This window comes from Argentina anserina, chromosome 7, assembly GCF_933775445.1.
Source record: "Argentina anserina chromosome 7, drPotAnse1.1, whole genome shotgun sequence".
In the NCBI taxonomy this organism is placed as follows: Eukaryota; Viridiplantae; Streptophyta; class Magnoliopsida; order Rosales; family Rosaceae; genus Argentina; species Argentina anserina.
This window is the reverse complement of record NC_065878.1, coordinates 22245422-22258379: the sequence shown is the minus strand read 5'-3', so window position 1 is coordinate 22258379 and position 12958 is coordinate 22245422. Positions and strand designations below refer to the sequence as shown.

The window sequence follows — 12958 nt, the reverse complement described above, 5'->3', positions numbered from 1 at the left end:
CGGGGAGAAAGAATAAAAACTCAAAGAATCACCAACCCAAATCTTTCATATTTTCAAGTCGGCATTGCAATTTCACTTTTGTGTCATAGAAATGACAGCTAAATCAACCGGTCGTAGTACATATGGGGAATGAGTTGGAAATCTATAGATATTCATGTCATTTCGCTAACATCTATGTCGATTTGTTTTTTTTAGATCGTCATTTATGAAAACACGAATTCATTAAAATATCAAATTTACCATAAACAGGAAAAAAAAATCAAAATGTAAACACGTGTGACGACGGAACAAAACTGGCAAACCACCGTGTAACCACAGAGTTTAGCGCTGCGGCTCCTCCTGTCCTCCAGGTTAAACTCCCACGTGCACTCCGCGAATCCCACAACTCAATGATTACTCCCCCTTCCATTTCCCAAACTGCCCCGAACACACCACGTGTCCACTCAACCAAACACCATGGACCTCCCTCCACGCGCAGCGTTACCACACCGGAACACAACCCTAACCTCCCCGTCCGTGTTTTTTTTTAACCTTCGGCGGCTTCTACGGCCTCACCAATTTTCATTTCTGTCGTCATAAATAATAATTTCCGCATTATCTACCATAATTTAATTAATCATTAATTTCCTTATATAATAATGAAGGTTCCAACAGCCTCACTTAGCTGTCCAGCCACTTGTTTTTTTATTTTCCTTCTTTCTCTCTTCTCCTCCTCGACTTCTCCAGAACCAGAAGAAACAGAGCCATTGAGAACTCTTTTTGATTCTCTCTCATTGGTTTTTCCCGGCACCTATATATCTTTGTCTTCACCCACATCACAGGTTTCAAGCTCTTCTTCTTCTTCTTCGGGTTGACTTTTTTTTTTGTATGTTGAATCTTTCCCTGCGAATTTGTCGCAGCTGTTTGACTTGTGTGTGACTACATTGCCCGTGAGAGATCTCAGCCGAGGAGCCGAAGCGGCTTTGTTGGTTTTTCTTGTTTTTGAAGAAAGGTTTTTGGAGTTTTTGATATATACGTGGGGTGTTTTTTTGGTTTGGAGTTTCTTTTGTAAGACGCCATTGATTCTGGTGTAAAGCAGAGACTGGTTTTTTGTTGGTACTTTTTGCTCTGTCCGAACACAACACGTGGATGTTGGCGTGATATGCCGGGGTTCGGTGGATTAAATAGTTGTAGTGCTTTGTTGTTGTGTGCTGAGAGGAGGGGTGTGTTGCAATTGGGAAGAATTTGAAGCAGATCTTCGGGGAAATTTGAGGTGGGAGAAGATGATGAGGATGAAGAACAAGACGAGTTCAGGTGTGGGAGTGTCAATGTCAAGTATGAATGGAAGTTTAGGAGCAGCAGGGAATGGTGGGAGTGAGACTGGGACTGGGGAGTGGGAGGTCAGGCCGGGAGGAATGTTGGTCCAGAAACGGAATCCGGACTCTGATCGGAACCTGGCGCCTCCGCCGAAAATTCGTGTCCGGGTCAAGCACGGGTCTGTGTATCATGAAATCAGTATTAGCGCGCAAGCTTCCTTTGGTAAGGTTCATTCCAACTTTAATTTCTTGGTGTTGGGAATTATGATTGTGGTGTGTGATTGTGTGAAAGTGTGGATTTTTTTGTGAACAGGGGAGTTGAAGAAAATGCTGGTCGGACCGACGGGTTTGCACCACCAGGATCAGAAGCTGATATTTAAAGACAAGGAGAGGGATTCAAAGGCCTTTCTTGACATTTCCGGGGTCAAAGACCGATCAAAGATTGTGTGTGTTGAAGACCCTCTTAGCCAGGAAAAGCGGTATGTTGAGATGAGGCGCAATGCCAAAATGGAGAAGGCATCAAAGTCTATCTCTGAAATCAGCTTGGATGTAGACCGGCTCGCCGGTCAGGTTTGTGTTCTGTTCTTTGTAAAAGTAGAAGTAACTAGTACTATAATTGTCTTGTATTTGGAAATTTTACTAGGAATTGTGAATTTTGTAGGTGTCTGCTCTTGAAACAATTATTACTAAGGGCGCAAAAGTCGCAGAACAGGATGTTCTTAAAGTGATTGAGCAGCTGATGAATCAGTTGCTTAAGTTAGACGGTATTGTGGGAGATGGAGATGTGAAGTTGCAGAGGAAAATGCAGGTAAGCATTGATTTTTATAGGATATGGACCATTGTTTATGTTTGTTTCAATTTGAATTTCAAGTACCAATTTGAAGAATGTTCATGGATGGTTTGTAGGTGAAAAGAGTTCAGAAGTATGTTGAAACTCTGGATGTATTGAAAATCAAAAACTCCATGCCTAGTAGTAATGGAGGTCATATTCCAAAACAAGCTCATAGTCATAGACAAGTTCATTCCAACGGCAATGGACGTGTCCTAACACCAATTCAAGAGCACCAACCAAGGCATTCACTTGGGAATTCACCTACAACCCAGCAGCAAGGGCAAAAGCAGCAGCTACAACAACAACAGCAACAACAGCAACAACAACAGCAACAACAATCGTCAAGGCATTCGACATCGGGGCCAATTGTTACCACGCAGTGGGAGACTTTTGATAATATGCCGCCATTGATTCCAATCTCGTCAACATCTACATCCACAACCTCAGCAGCCAATGGTTCTACCTACCGTAAATTTAATTGGGAGTCGTTCGAGTAAAGCCATATACCTATTGTTTGTGATTGAGTGTCTGTGTGTGTCTTTGGATGTGTTTTGATATTGTATCCTAAACGGTTTGCATTCTTTTCTGTACTTAGAAAATGTTTTCGACCCCTTTTACTCTGTCATTGTTCACCAGAAATAAATGGGGTTACTCCAATAGTGATTACTAATATCAATATTGTTTTTTCTTTCTTTGAATTCCATCTCTGTGGTTTGGTTGTACTGTTGTAGATACTATACATGCCCTAATAGAGCAATTATTCTCAGAAATTTTAGCTCCTACTTCAATCTTATACAATTTTTGGTGGTTTCATATGAATTATACCTTGCTTCCTGCAGAGGCTACAAACGGACAAAAAGAAAGGTATTGATGAAAGCTATATTTGCTGGCAATGAAATAGTTAAACTAACTAACCCTTACCATGATTTCAGTGAATTGCTTAAACTATTCTGGATTAGAGAAGTTGTGTCCTTGGTCATGATTATTCTACACACTTCACCTTTCCAATATCAGAATCCTTCTTCTTGTTTTAACCTCCAGAATCCAAAAAAAGTTGTAGGCTATCATAACTACTAGGCTATTAAGATATAAAGTCTATTACTCAGACAGGACCATAGTGGTAATGATAAAAACAGTTGACCAAACTATAGTTGTTTCTTTGTAATGTAAGTAAGATATGTTGGCATTGCTAGTAATAGCAAGATTTTTAATTAGGAGATAAGCATTTAAGCATACTGATATGAACTCTCAACCTTCTTTTTTCCTGCTTGGTCTTGGACAGTCTACATATTCCAATTGCTTGCAAATAATGCCTGGTGCATATCTCCACCTTTGCAAGTCTGCAACTAAAAAGAAAGCCGATTGGTTATTTTTAATCAAGATTCAAGTTCACTAATTGCTCTATGCAGAGATCATTTCCGTGTGTTTTGTTTATGTGCAGTCAGTTGTGAGATATCTAAAACAAACAGGGGCTTATACTTTCAAAAATAGACACAAAGTTCGGTTCCGAAATGAATTTCCACCACTTTGATGGGAAATGTTTTCGATCGGACGGATTCTTTCTTCTTCAGTGTAAAGATTGTTCGCGCTTCACTAGAAAATGTGTGCCCTACTGAAAGGCTCCGAGGCGTGTTACAAATTTACACACTATAAGAACCATTTTAGCTCTCAAGAAAGATAGATAAATTGATTCTATCAAGGAGGAAATTGGAGATACTACTGGGGAAGGGATAGATAAGTACCTGAACTGTAAAGCTAGCTAGCGATGTGAGACGCCTGAATATTTTTTAGCTAAGAGTTACAGGTGCATAGTGAGATGTGAGGTTAACGCAGGAAGGAGTAGGTTTCGGATCATAGTGAGATGGGTGGCTTAAGGCCTAAGTGCTGAAGTTATTAGTTGGTCTTGGAATTATAACAGTACTTAAGGGCCCAATCACATAATCTGGACTTAAAATTTGTATTTCGATGGCCTGCTAATTAACAAGGTCATCACTCATCAACGGCTCTATGGACTCGTCTATATATGCAAAGCAAATATGCATGGCTAGATCCTCCCAAAAACATATTAATTAAGATATCTGGACAGACTTGCCTCCTAAATGCTAAATCTCTGTAGATTTTGTAATTTTAATCAGACATCCACGAGGTGACGAGGACCACGACCTTTTGGAGAGATGGATTTAAGTAGGAATTATACTTTCAAATAGTTCTAACATGTATACATTTAGGATCATGGAGTAATACCTAGTCTTTAACTACAAGTGATGATTGGACCGTCGTACTTACCGAACCAAAGATACACAAACCACCTAATAAATTAGAATTCGGGCTCAATGCATAATTTGCACTTACCTTCCAGTCTCTGGATATAAGACATAATTAGTCGGCCTGGAAACGAATTAGGGTTTTAGATCCATGCCTGTCACATCACTTTTTCTTATTCTGTATGTGTCTTCCAGCAAGTAGCAGAGGTTATTCTTAATCTAAATGATGCATACTTCCTCATTCAATGTAAGTACCTATAGCTAGCTGACACCGACCTTTTTCATAATATTAATACGAATATCATCGTTGCCGGTAGATTATACTTGTTGATCAATTCCTCACTGACTCGTAGTCTTAGTGGAGAGATTGAGTACTTTGAACCAAGTAACTTATTTTAGAAAGTAGGTAATCCCCTGTTGATTAGGCTGGTTTCCATAACACGTATGATATAGGACTTTAAGCCTGCCCGAGCTGTGTAAGCTTCTACTTTGGATTACCGTGTATAGGCCATTAAGCAACTTAGCAAGTGCATGCTGATGCATTCATGGATTATCACCTCAGTTAACTGGAGATAGATGCTAAACAAGTGCCTTATAATATTGATCGAGGTGGTGCTTCTGTCATGATCAAGAAGTAGGAAACAAACAATGACATGCAATATCTCAGCACACGGAGACGATCAGAATTTCGAATGATGATCAAACCACGCGCAGATCGATCATCAGCGCATGATTCAATCGGCTGGTATGGTGGTAATACAATAATACTTAACGGAAAGGGAAATATGTAGCTTGAAAATGAACGACCAGCGATCACATTTTGACCTTGAGTACCGTCTCTCTCCTTCAAGTCTTGTTTCCAAAAATCAATGTCCCCCGATCCCTATGCAACTCAACGTCTTCTCTTCGATTAACGTCGTTATCGCTGTAATGTTGGAACTTAGCAATTGACAGTGCAGGTATACTTATAATTATATCTTTTTTTTTAGAAGAATACACTCATAATTATACATATACTTGCAAAGTTTGAAAATAACAAATTCTGGTATTATATTTCCAAATTCACACTGACTCTACACCTTGCTATACTCAACTTTTGAATTTTGTACGTAGTGTGTCTTTGGTATCTCGTTTTCTTTCTTATTGAAAGGGTACAAAGTTCATCCTTCTTCCTTTTCTCTTCCATGGAATCATAGCGAGTTAGCGACAATTGTCAAAAATAGATGACCATCTTAATTTACAACCATAAACACGATAATATCTACAATTGAATGACCTGAGCTTATAGAAATCACAAAGTCTGAGATGAAATCACAACATAATCCCATGATATTTCTAAACTCGAACGGGCATAAAAACTCACCGAATTGTCATTACATCTCATAGAAGAGTTTTATGTCAAATAACGCCCACTTAAGTTTTCATGACAAAAAGAGTTTAAATTGCCATTGGATCTAAACAGAAGAATATTTTAGTGTCGAATAATGTATTACGTGTTTTGATGGAAACAATATTATATCACGATCGAAGACTGAGATCTAAAGATCTAAGCTCCTCATCACTTAAATCAGAATTATCTCCTCTATCTTCCACACCACATGGTGTCATACGGATAGCTAGCAAAGCCGTAGATCATCCTACATTCCCAAAAGAACATTCTAATCTGATCAAGGGAAGAGATATGATTCAAGAACAAAAAGATGATTGAGATAAGGGGCTAAAATAAGTTGAAAGTTGTGTTGGTTTTGAAAAATAAAGGAATTGAAGGCCCAAGTTGACACGGAATCAAGGGGCATTGTTAATCGAGTTTAAAGCTGTCTGAGAATTCCATGACGACGACCGAGCCTGGATCTCGGAGCCTCGGGATCGGAACTACTGCTTCGGTCACCGAGCCTGGCTAAGTGGCGCTCGTTCCGTACGGTGTCGTGTTAGCCTTTGTCTCCACAGAGGGTGCCACGACCTCTGTTGTTGCCATTATCCCCGTTAAACCTATTTTTAATTACCATTAACATTAATCATCTTCTAACCAAATCTCATTTACTTTTCCAGATTCTATATTCTCTTCCACCATCTATGATCTATGGCCTGACGTCGTCTCTCTGATCACGACCATTATCCCTACTTCTCTATTACTCGATCTTTTTTTTCTCGGCAAATCCCATGTTTATCCAGAACTTAATTATACCATTGATTCCCACGCAGATATTTCTTCTTCTTTCTTTTAGCCAATCACATTTTAGTAATACATATCAATGTACGTGAGAAATTAAAAAAAGTCATGATTTGTATTCAAGTTTTACCTTTGCTTCTCGAGAAATCATACGTCTCAGCTCAAAAATAACTGATTGTGTACGTGCTTTTGTTTTCAGAAATGTGCTTGGTGTGAGTAAGGATAGTAATCATAGTACTACTCAATTGCCTTTTCAGTCATTCTATTAGGCACGACATATCCTTCTCTCACAATTATACATGGGTTGTTTGTGCGTTTTTTCACAAATTTCTGCTTGATTAAGGATAGTACTACTTGGCTTTTCAACCATTCTATTAGGCACAGCTAATACGTATCACACAAGCTATAAGTATAATTAACGATAATGATGCATAACATGTACAAGATCGCATATATACACATTAGATATTATTGATATAGAATGATGGTGATATACAGATGGCTTTTCAATTATAAAGTACTGTATGTTATTGACCAAATTATTTATCAGATCGAGAATTCCCAACACATATCTCTGCATGCGAGTTGTGATCAAAGAAGAAGATATGAGTAGCCGAGTAGGGTGTTGCTAAGCTAACGTGTAAAAATGACTTTGCACGTCCTTATTATCAATCTAGCTAAGACCTCATCCATCTACTTAATTTGTACTGCATGCCTTTTGTGATTGATCGAATAAGATAAAACACATGTACATACTTTAATCAGGGTTTGTAAGCTAGGGAAGGTCCAGTCATTCTGCGGTGCAAAGTGAATTAAAAAACGGCAGCGCGCAACTAAGGCCTAGCCACAGCAGCCTCGCGCACCCATATATGCATCCATATCCATCTATCTTTTTCGTTCTGGAAAGTAGACGTCGGCGCCGAAGAATGTTCCCAAGTTTGGCTACGGTTGGGTGGATATCGTGTCACCCAGACTCTGTCCGGGTTTCATCAAACGCGGGACTCAGTAGTCTTCTTTCATATATGTAAACATCTTACGTTTGCAGCTAGCTACTTGCAGTTTTTTTTTTTTATCAAAGCTACTTGCAGTTCTTGGATATTTTAAAATGTCCTCTCCTGCAAAAGTACGTCCCTATAATTCGTAATTCATTAAACATTGGAGCCCCAACCCCCACCCCACAAATCGACCCTTGGGTGTACAAGAGCATATGCAGCGGAGAGAGACAATCATGCAAACAACGGGTAATTTTGATGGATTGATTGTTTGAAGCAATGTAGGAGAAAAATTAGATATGACCCACGAGTAAATAATCAGTTCAACAATCACAACTACAACAATTGATTGACGGTGCAATTGGTGGAGCCATGCAAGTGTCACTCTTCATCTAATTTTTTTTCTTTCTAATTCTTCTCCCATGTAATTCACTCACATCACAATTATTGATAGACCACTAAATATTTGTGTTAAACCCAATAATATGCTGCCACTTGGCTATTGACTACATTTGTTCAACGATTATTTTTTTGACCGTTTAACGTTTGAATTTTGTTTATAAAAAATACACTATATTTTCTCCTATAAATACCTATTCATATTTTCCACAATCTCCATCCAATTTCTCATTTCATCTCCTCTAATTTCCTTTTACTTTATTTTTATATGAAATAAAACAAGTTTATCATTGTTGTTCACTTCTTTATTGAATACTAATTATTAGAGTACAAATACATGAAATCACAATTGATGAATCGATGAATAGTAATTGATAAATCAACGGAGATGCACCGCTGCATAAAAACTAATATAAAAATGCAATTTGCAGTGAATAGTAATTGATGGTGGCAATTTAATTGATTGATTGGTGGTGTGATAAAGTAAATGGAGTGCATATGCCCTAACTGACGTGCATTATTATGTCGATCAGCAGATGAATCGAAGCTTCCACTGTTATTCATTCAAACGTAACAGTGTAGATGGTATGTAGCTAGTGAGAATATGAAGTAATAAAACTGGGTATGTAGGTCGCTATCTCTTATTCTCTTATCTGCTGTTTAATTGGAAGGCTGGAGCATCTGATCGAATATCTTTATATATACATGAACATTATTATTTATATGCCCCACTTCATTACATATGACATGTTTTAGAGATGCTACAGATCGATATAATCACTAGTTAATCTCATGCATGCCATAACCCAACACGTTACAAGGAATAACAATTTAAGGATTCATATGTTGCTTATAATATGTAGGCACTAACTATATCGACTAGCTAGCCATGCCATCCAAAATCCCGCATGAATTAGCACCAGGGTAACATGCCTTTTACTGATTATAAACACAATAAACATGCGTTTTGTTTCTTAATTAAGCAAGTCAATCAGTCATCCTCCACTTTGTACTCCAAATCACTTACCTAACTACAGATGACGAGAAAAATAAGCAAATGAAAAAGGGTGGAAGCACTCAATAATTATATTACGTACGTTCAAGATTATGAGTTCAATATATAAGAAATGTAGATTCTGTTCTGAAAGAGAGAGCTAAGAATCGGCAACTCTATAGAAAAGGAAAAGAAAAGATGGCTTTCTGGCTTTTGATGGCCTCCAAGAGGTCCAGCTGCTTGAAGATGAAGTTGACACGGAATTACGGCCATTCAGAATTCAGATTCACCAACATGCAAAATTACGCAGTATGCAACTAATTAACAAATAAAATAATCATAGATACTTGGTACAAAGTCATCATATGTTTATCATGATGATCTTTCAAGGCTGGTTTATGGGGAGCTAAATTTATCATTCCCTGAACCCTGGCCGGGTACGTGGTGGTGATCGATTAATTGGTTTTCATCGTTCCAAATTGTCTCCTCAGTAGGATGCCACCGCCTGCTGTTCTCCCCTCTCTCGGCCACTAAGTCAGTTTCAGTGGTCATTCTTGAATCAATGTCAAAGTCTCTCTTCCCGTTCAATTTTGGCTCCTTTAGGGCTTCATATTTGATCCCATCCAAACTGCACGCAGTATCCAGCTACGAATAAATCAAACGAATTGAATGCATGCATGGATGAAATCTTGAAAAAAATATTCAAACTCTTTGGATTAATATCAGATACAGGACTTTTTACCCAGGGAAAAAAGAAGTTCGCGTTTTCCCTTAACTTATAAATTACGATCACAGATTTACGTACAGTACAGAACCAAAAAAAATAACTAAGATTCAGAATCTTATCGATTGAGTCGCATGATGCATATATTTATCATGGCTGACTTTAATTGTTATTAAATGAAAGATAAACATTAAACTACAAACAAACCGATCTCTATAAAATAATAATGAAAAAGGACGTTAGTTCTAAACTAAAGGTTTTATCATTATAAATTTATAATTAAGTAAGACCGACTGTTATCAGAATGTCAAGATAATAAGCAACAAGCTCGACAGAAATAAATAGACTGCTAATTGATTTTACAACGTTCATAACCTAAAAAAAAAAAAAGAGCGGTGCCTAATTCTTATTAAATATATACACCGTATCATATTGCAGGATATCTAAAAAGTATTGGTTCCGCCATTTTCACAATGACCCTTACAATTTAGAGTTCGGACTTGAGGTAGCTTGTGGATAGGATTTAATAATTAAGCTTGTAACGAATTCTTTGTTTAGGTTAAAACCTTGTAGTTAATTAACTGCCAAAGCATGCACAGGTACGTAAAATACGTCGGCTGATTAAGAACTGGTAGAGATATTCGCTGCTCAATTACTTTAGCTTCAATGGAACTGGTGAATATCTTTGTGGTCCATTATCTTTTTACAACTATAGAAAAAGATATATACATGATCGAGTTCAAATTGGACTCGATTGCGTACGTCTCAACTATATATTGCGTCTGAAGTCATCGACATATATATTGACTTATCCGGCAGAAGAGTAAGATGGGACGTCTACTTCAATTCCAAACTATATATCCAGCAGATAAGTTTGTGTCTAAGTTTAATTCAGAGTAACTAAAGACATCTTTCATTTTCAATTTCAAATTGATATGTTCATTCCATCTCTTCTAATTTTACTGTGCATAAATCATTCTACAAATCGTACGAGATGTGTTATATCATTCGCGTGTAGCAACACTTGTTATTCTACAAGTCCGCTTAGAATTCGATCTACACTCGAAATCCAATATGAGCACTCAAGCAATTGGCTTCAAGTTCGTATATTGCAAAGTTGTCTTTTTTACTTTGTATATCACGAATGGAGAATGACATGGAGTTCAACCAAGATAAGATAAACATTTTGTGGAAGGCTACAAATTCTATTCTAAAAGCTTACAATTTTTCTGAATTACACATACGCGCACTCGAGATTGATAGCTACTATTCCTACATTGTATAGGCTAAGTACTAAATCGTAGTGTTAGTATCAAATGATTTTTGCAGCTTGCAAACCCTAATTAAACAATGTGAGCGTTCCAAACATTTTCGCTCATTTGAGTATACGGAATCGAAAATCCACAAATACATACAAATGGCTAGATGTTCATATAAGTTCAGGCCGGCAGCCCCCAGCCTGATATATATTATTAATCCGCGATTGACATTCCGGCAGGCATTTTGTTCGATAATGTCGTCTTTCTCTTTTGTTTTTTCTTCTCTCTTTCTTATTTAAATTTATCTGCTGGTTTGTTCTAATTCTATTAACTTATTTAGATTTTCCATTGAACGTAGAACTAAGCTTCTGCAGTTCCGCCATGAACACATAAATTCAACTGATTTTAATTATAATGTTCGTTGACTGAAATGTAGACTAACCAATTCTTTAATTGTGATCGCATACGTTTAATGCAGCATAGAGTACTGCCGGCCAAATAAAATTGTCCACAGAATGAATAAAATATTGAAATCATTAGGTTTAAAGTCCAATATCCCCAGCAAGCAAATTTTAATCTCTCATATTCGATACTCGTCAATACCAGCCTAACGTACTACCACCCATGCATATCATGCAGGCAATTCATTATATTAAGTAATAACTAATTGATCATTTAGTCATAGTGTATGGATTGTAAACTGCAATTCCGCGCCCTTTTAGACCTGCATTATCCATTATATTCAGCTCCATTGTCTCCATTCAGTTGTCCTGTAATATAAGGACAAGCTGTATGCAATCACATACGGACCCTTGATACCATAGACAATGCCCTTCAATCATGATCACTTTCGTGGCTTTTAAGAGCTGCTTGCCATTGCATGCCCACTACTCCATATCATGCACTTCATCGTTAGGTCTGAGTCTGACTGTCCTTTCCTTATGAATAAGAGATAAAGTGCCATTTTCATGTGTGCATATATCATCGACAATTGAAGATTCTATATATATCTTCCACATTAGATGATCTTACGTACACTTGGGATCATATCGATATGGATAGTAGAGACTGGTGCATTATCTGCGCTTCGGTTCTCAAATTTAAGTATGTGTGAACGACTGAACGGAAATCATTTTTAAATGTTACCAAGAACATTACTAGTCAAAGAACATCAGAATTCAGGAGAGATCTTAGGTATTGTGGAGATTATAGCGAACTAGGGATAAATTGAACTTGTTCTCTGAAGGTACTATAAGTCTACAGTAAACGGAATTAATGTCATTGGAAAACATAAACTAAGAGAGGAACACATAGAGGAGAGGTTCATTATGGATCGATCAGTATGTAGTTACCTAGGTACTTGACCAAATAGGATATACTTATCTTTTGTCATTAATTTATAGTTGCGAAATTATGCGTTTGTCATTAATCTAAGCCTTTATATAAGTATATTTTATGTTCAATAACTTTAATTTCATCAACCAATAGAAGAAGGTAACAGATAATCGATCAACTATTCAGGCGAATTGAGGTGTATGTATATATGTGTATAACAAGTTAACAGCTTAATCACAATATATGAAGCTGAATATATAGCTGATGATAATGAGCAAATTTCTAAGCCAAATATATGGTATCATTACAAATGGCACAATACTAGCTAATAAATGAAAGTATAGTATACCCAGTACGTACGCATGCATGATTAGTGCCGTATTTTATAACATATATACATATTCTCTTATACAGACAAGTAGTTTCATAATATATAACAAGAACCAAATCAAAGTCAACCATTTGCGGCATGGGGACTATATATTATCTGTCTTATGCATTTGGTAGTGTTTGCTAGCTAGCACTGATATTTCTGCATGGGAGGGATCTCTATGATTCAATTGAGTTTGACCACCCAGCATACAAGGCAAGGCACTCCAAAATAATGCACATTGGCTCCAACATAATACAACTTCATCGGTCAACTTCTGTCCTTGTCATTTTAATTTCCGCAAGTAAAGGCCACTCCTCCACG

General features: G+C 37.3%; 1 protein-coding gene across 2 annotated transcripts; it reads left to right on the top strand.

The window, feature by feature from the left end:
• Positions 1 to 677: 677 nt before the first annotated feature.
• On the top strand, positions 678 to 2784 carry LOC126802086 (BAG family molecular chaperone regulator 1). Of its 2 annotated transcripts, XM_050529629.1 has the most exons (5): positions 678 to 821; positions 900 to 1518; positions 1609 to 1865; positions 1957 to 2103; positions 2202 to 2784. In XM_050529629.1, exons 2-5 carry the CDS (start codon positions 1263 to 1265, stop codon positions 2622 to 2624), a joined length of 1083 nt encoding a protein of 360 aa, XP_050385586.1. In that variant the 5' UTR covers positions 678 to 821; positions 900 to 1262; the 3' UTR covers positions 2625 to 2784. The 2 variants fall into 2 exon arrangements, with proteins under 2 accessions (XP_050385586.1, XP_050385587.1); XM_050529630.1 differs by lacking the exon at positions 678 to 821 and having other exon boundaries at positions 862 to 1518.
• Positions 2785 to 12958: the final 10174 nt, after the last annotated feature.

What these genes read in the sequence shown, in the direction of transcription:
- LOC126802086 (XM_050529629.1), top strand. Translation starts at nt 1,263, where the DNA reads ATGATGAGGATGAAGAACAAGACGAGTTCAGGTGTGGGAGTGTCAATG. An exon ending in TAGCGCGCAAGCTTCCTTTG is followed by an intron (nt 1,519 to 1,608) that starts GTAAGGTTCATT and finishes TTTTGTGAACAG; the next exon opens with GGGAGTTGAAGAAAATGCTG. An exon ending in AGTTGCAGAGGAAAATGCAG is followed by an intron (nt 2,104 to 2,201) that starts GTAAGCATTGAT and finishes GATGGTTTGTAG; the next exon opens with GTGAAAAGAGTTCAGAAGTA.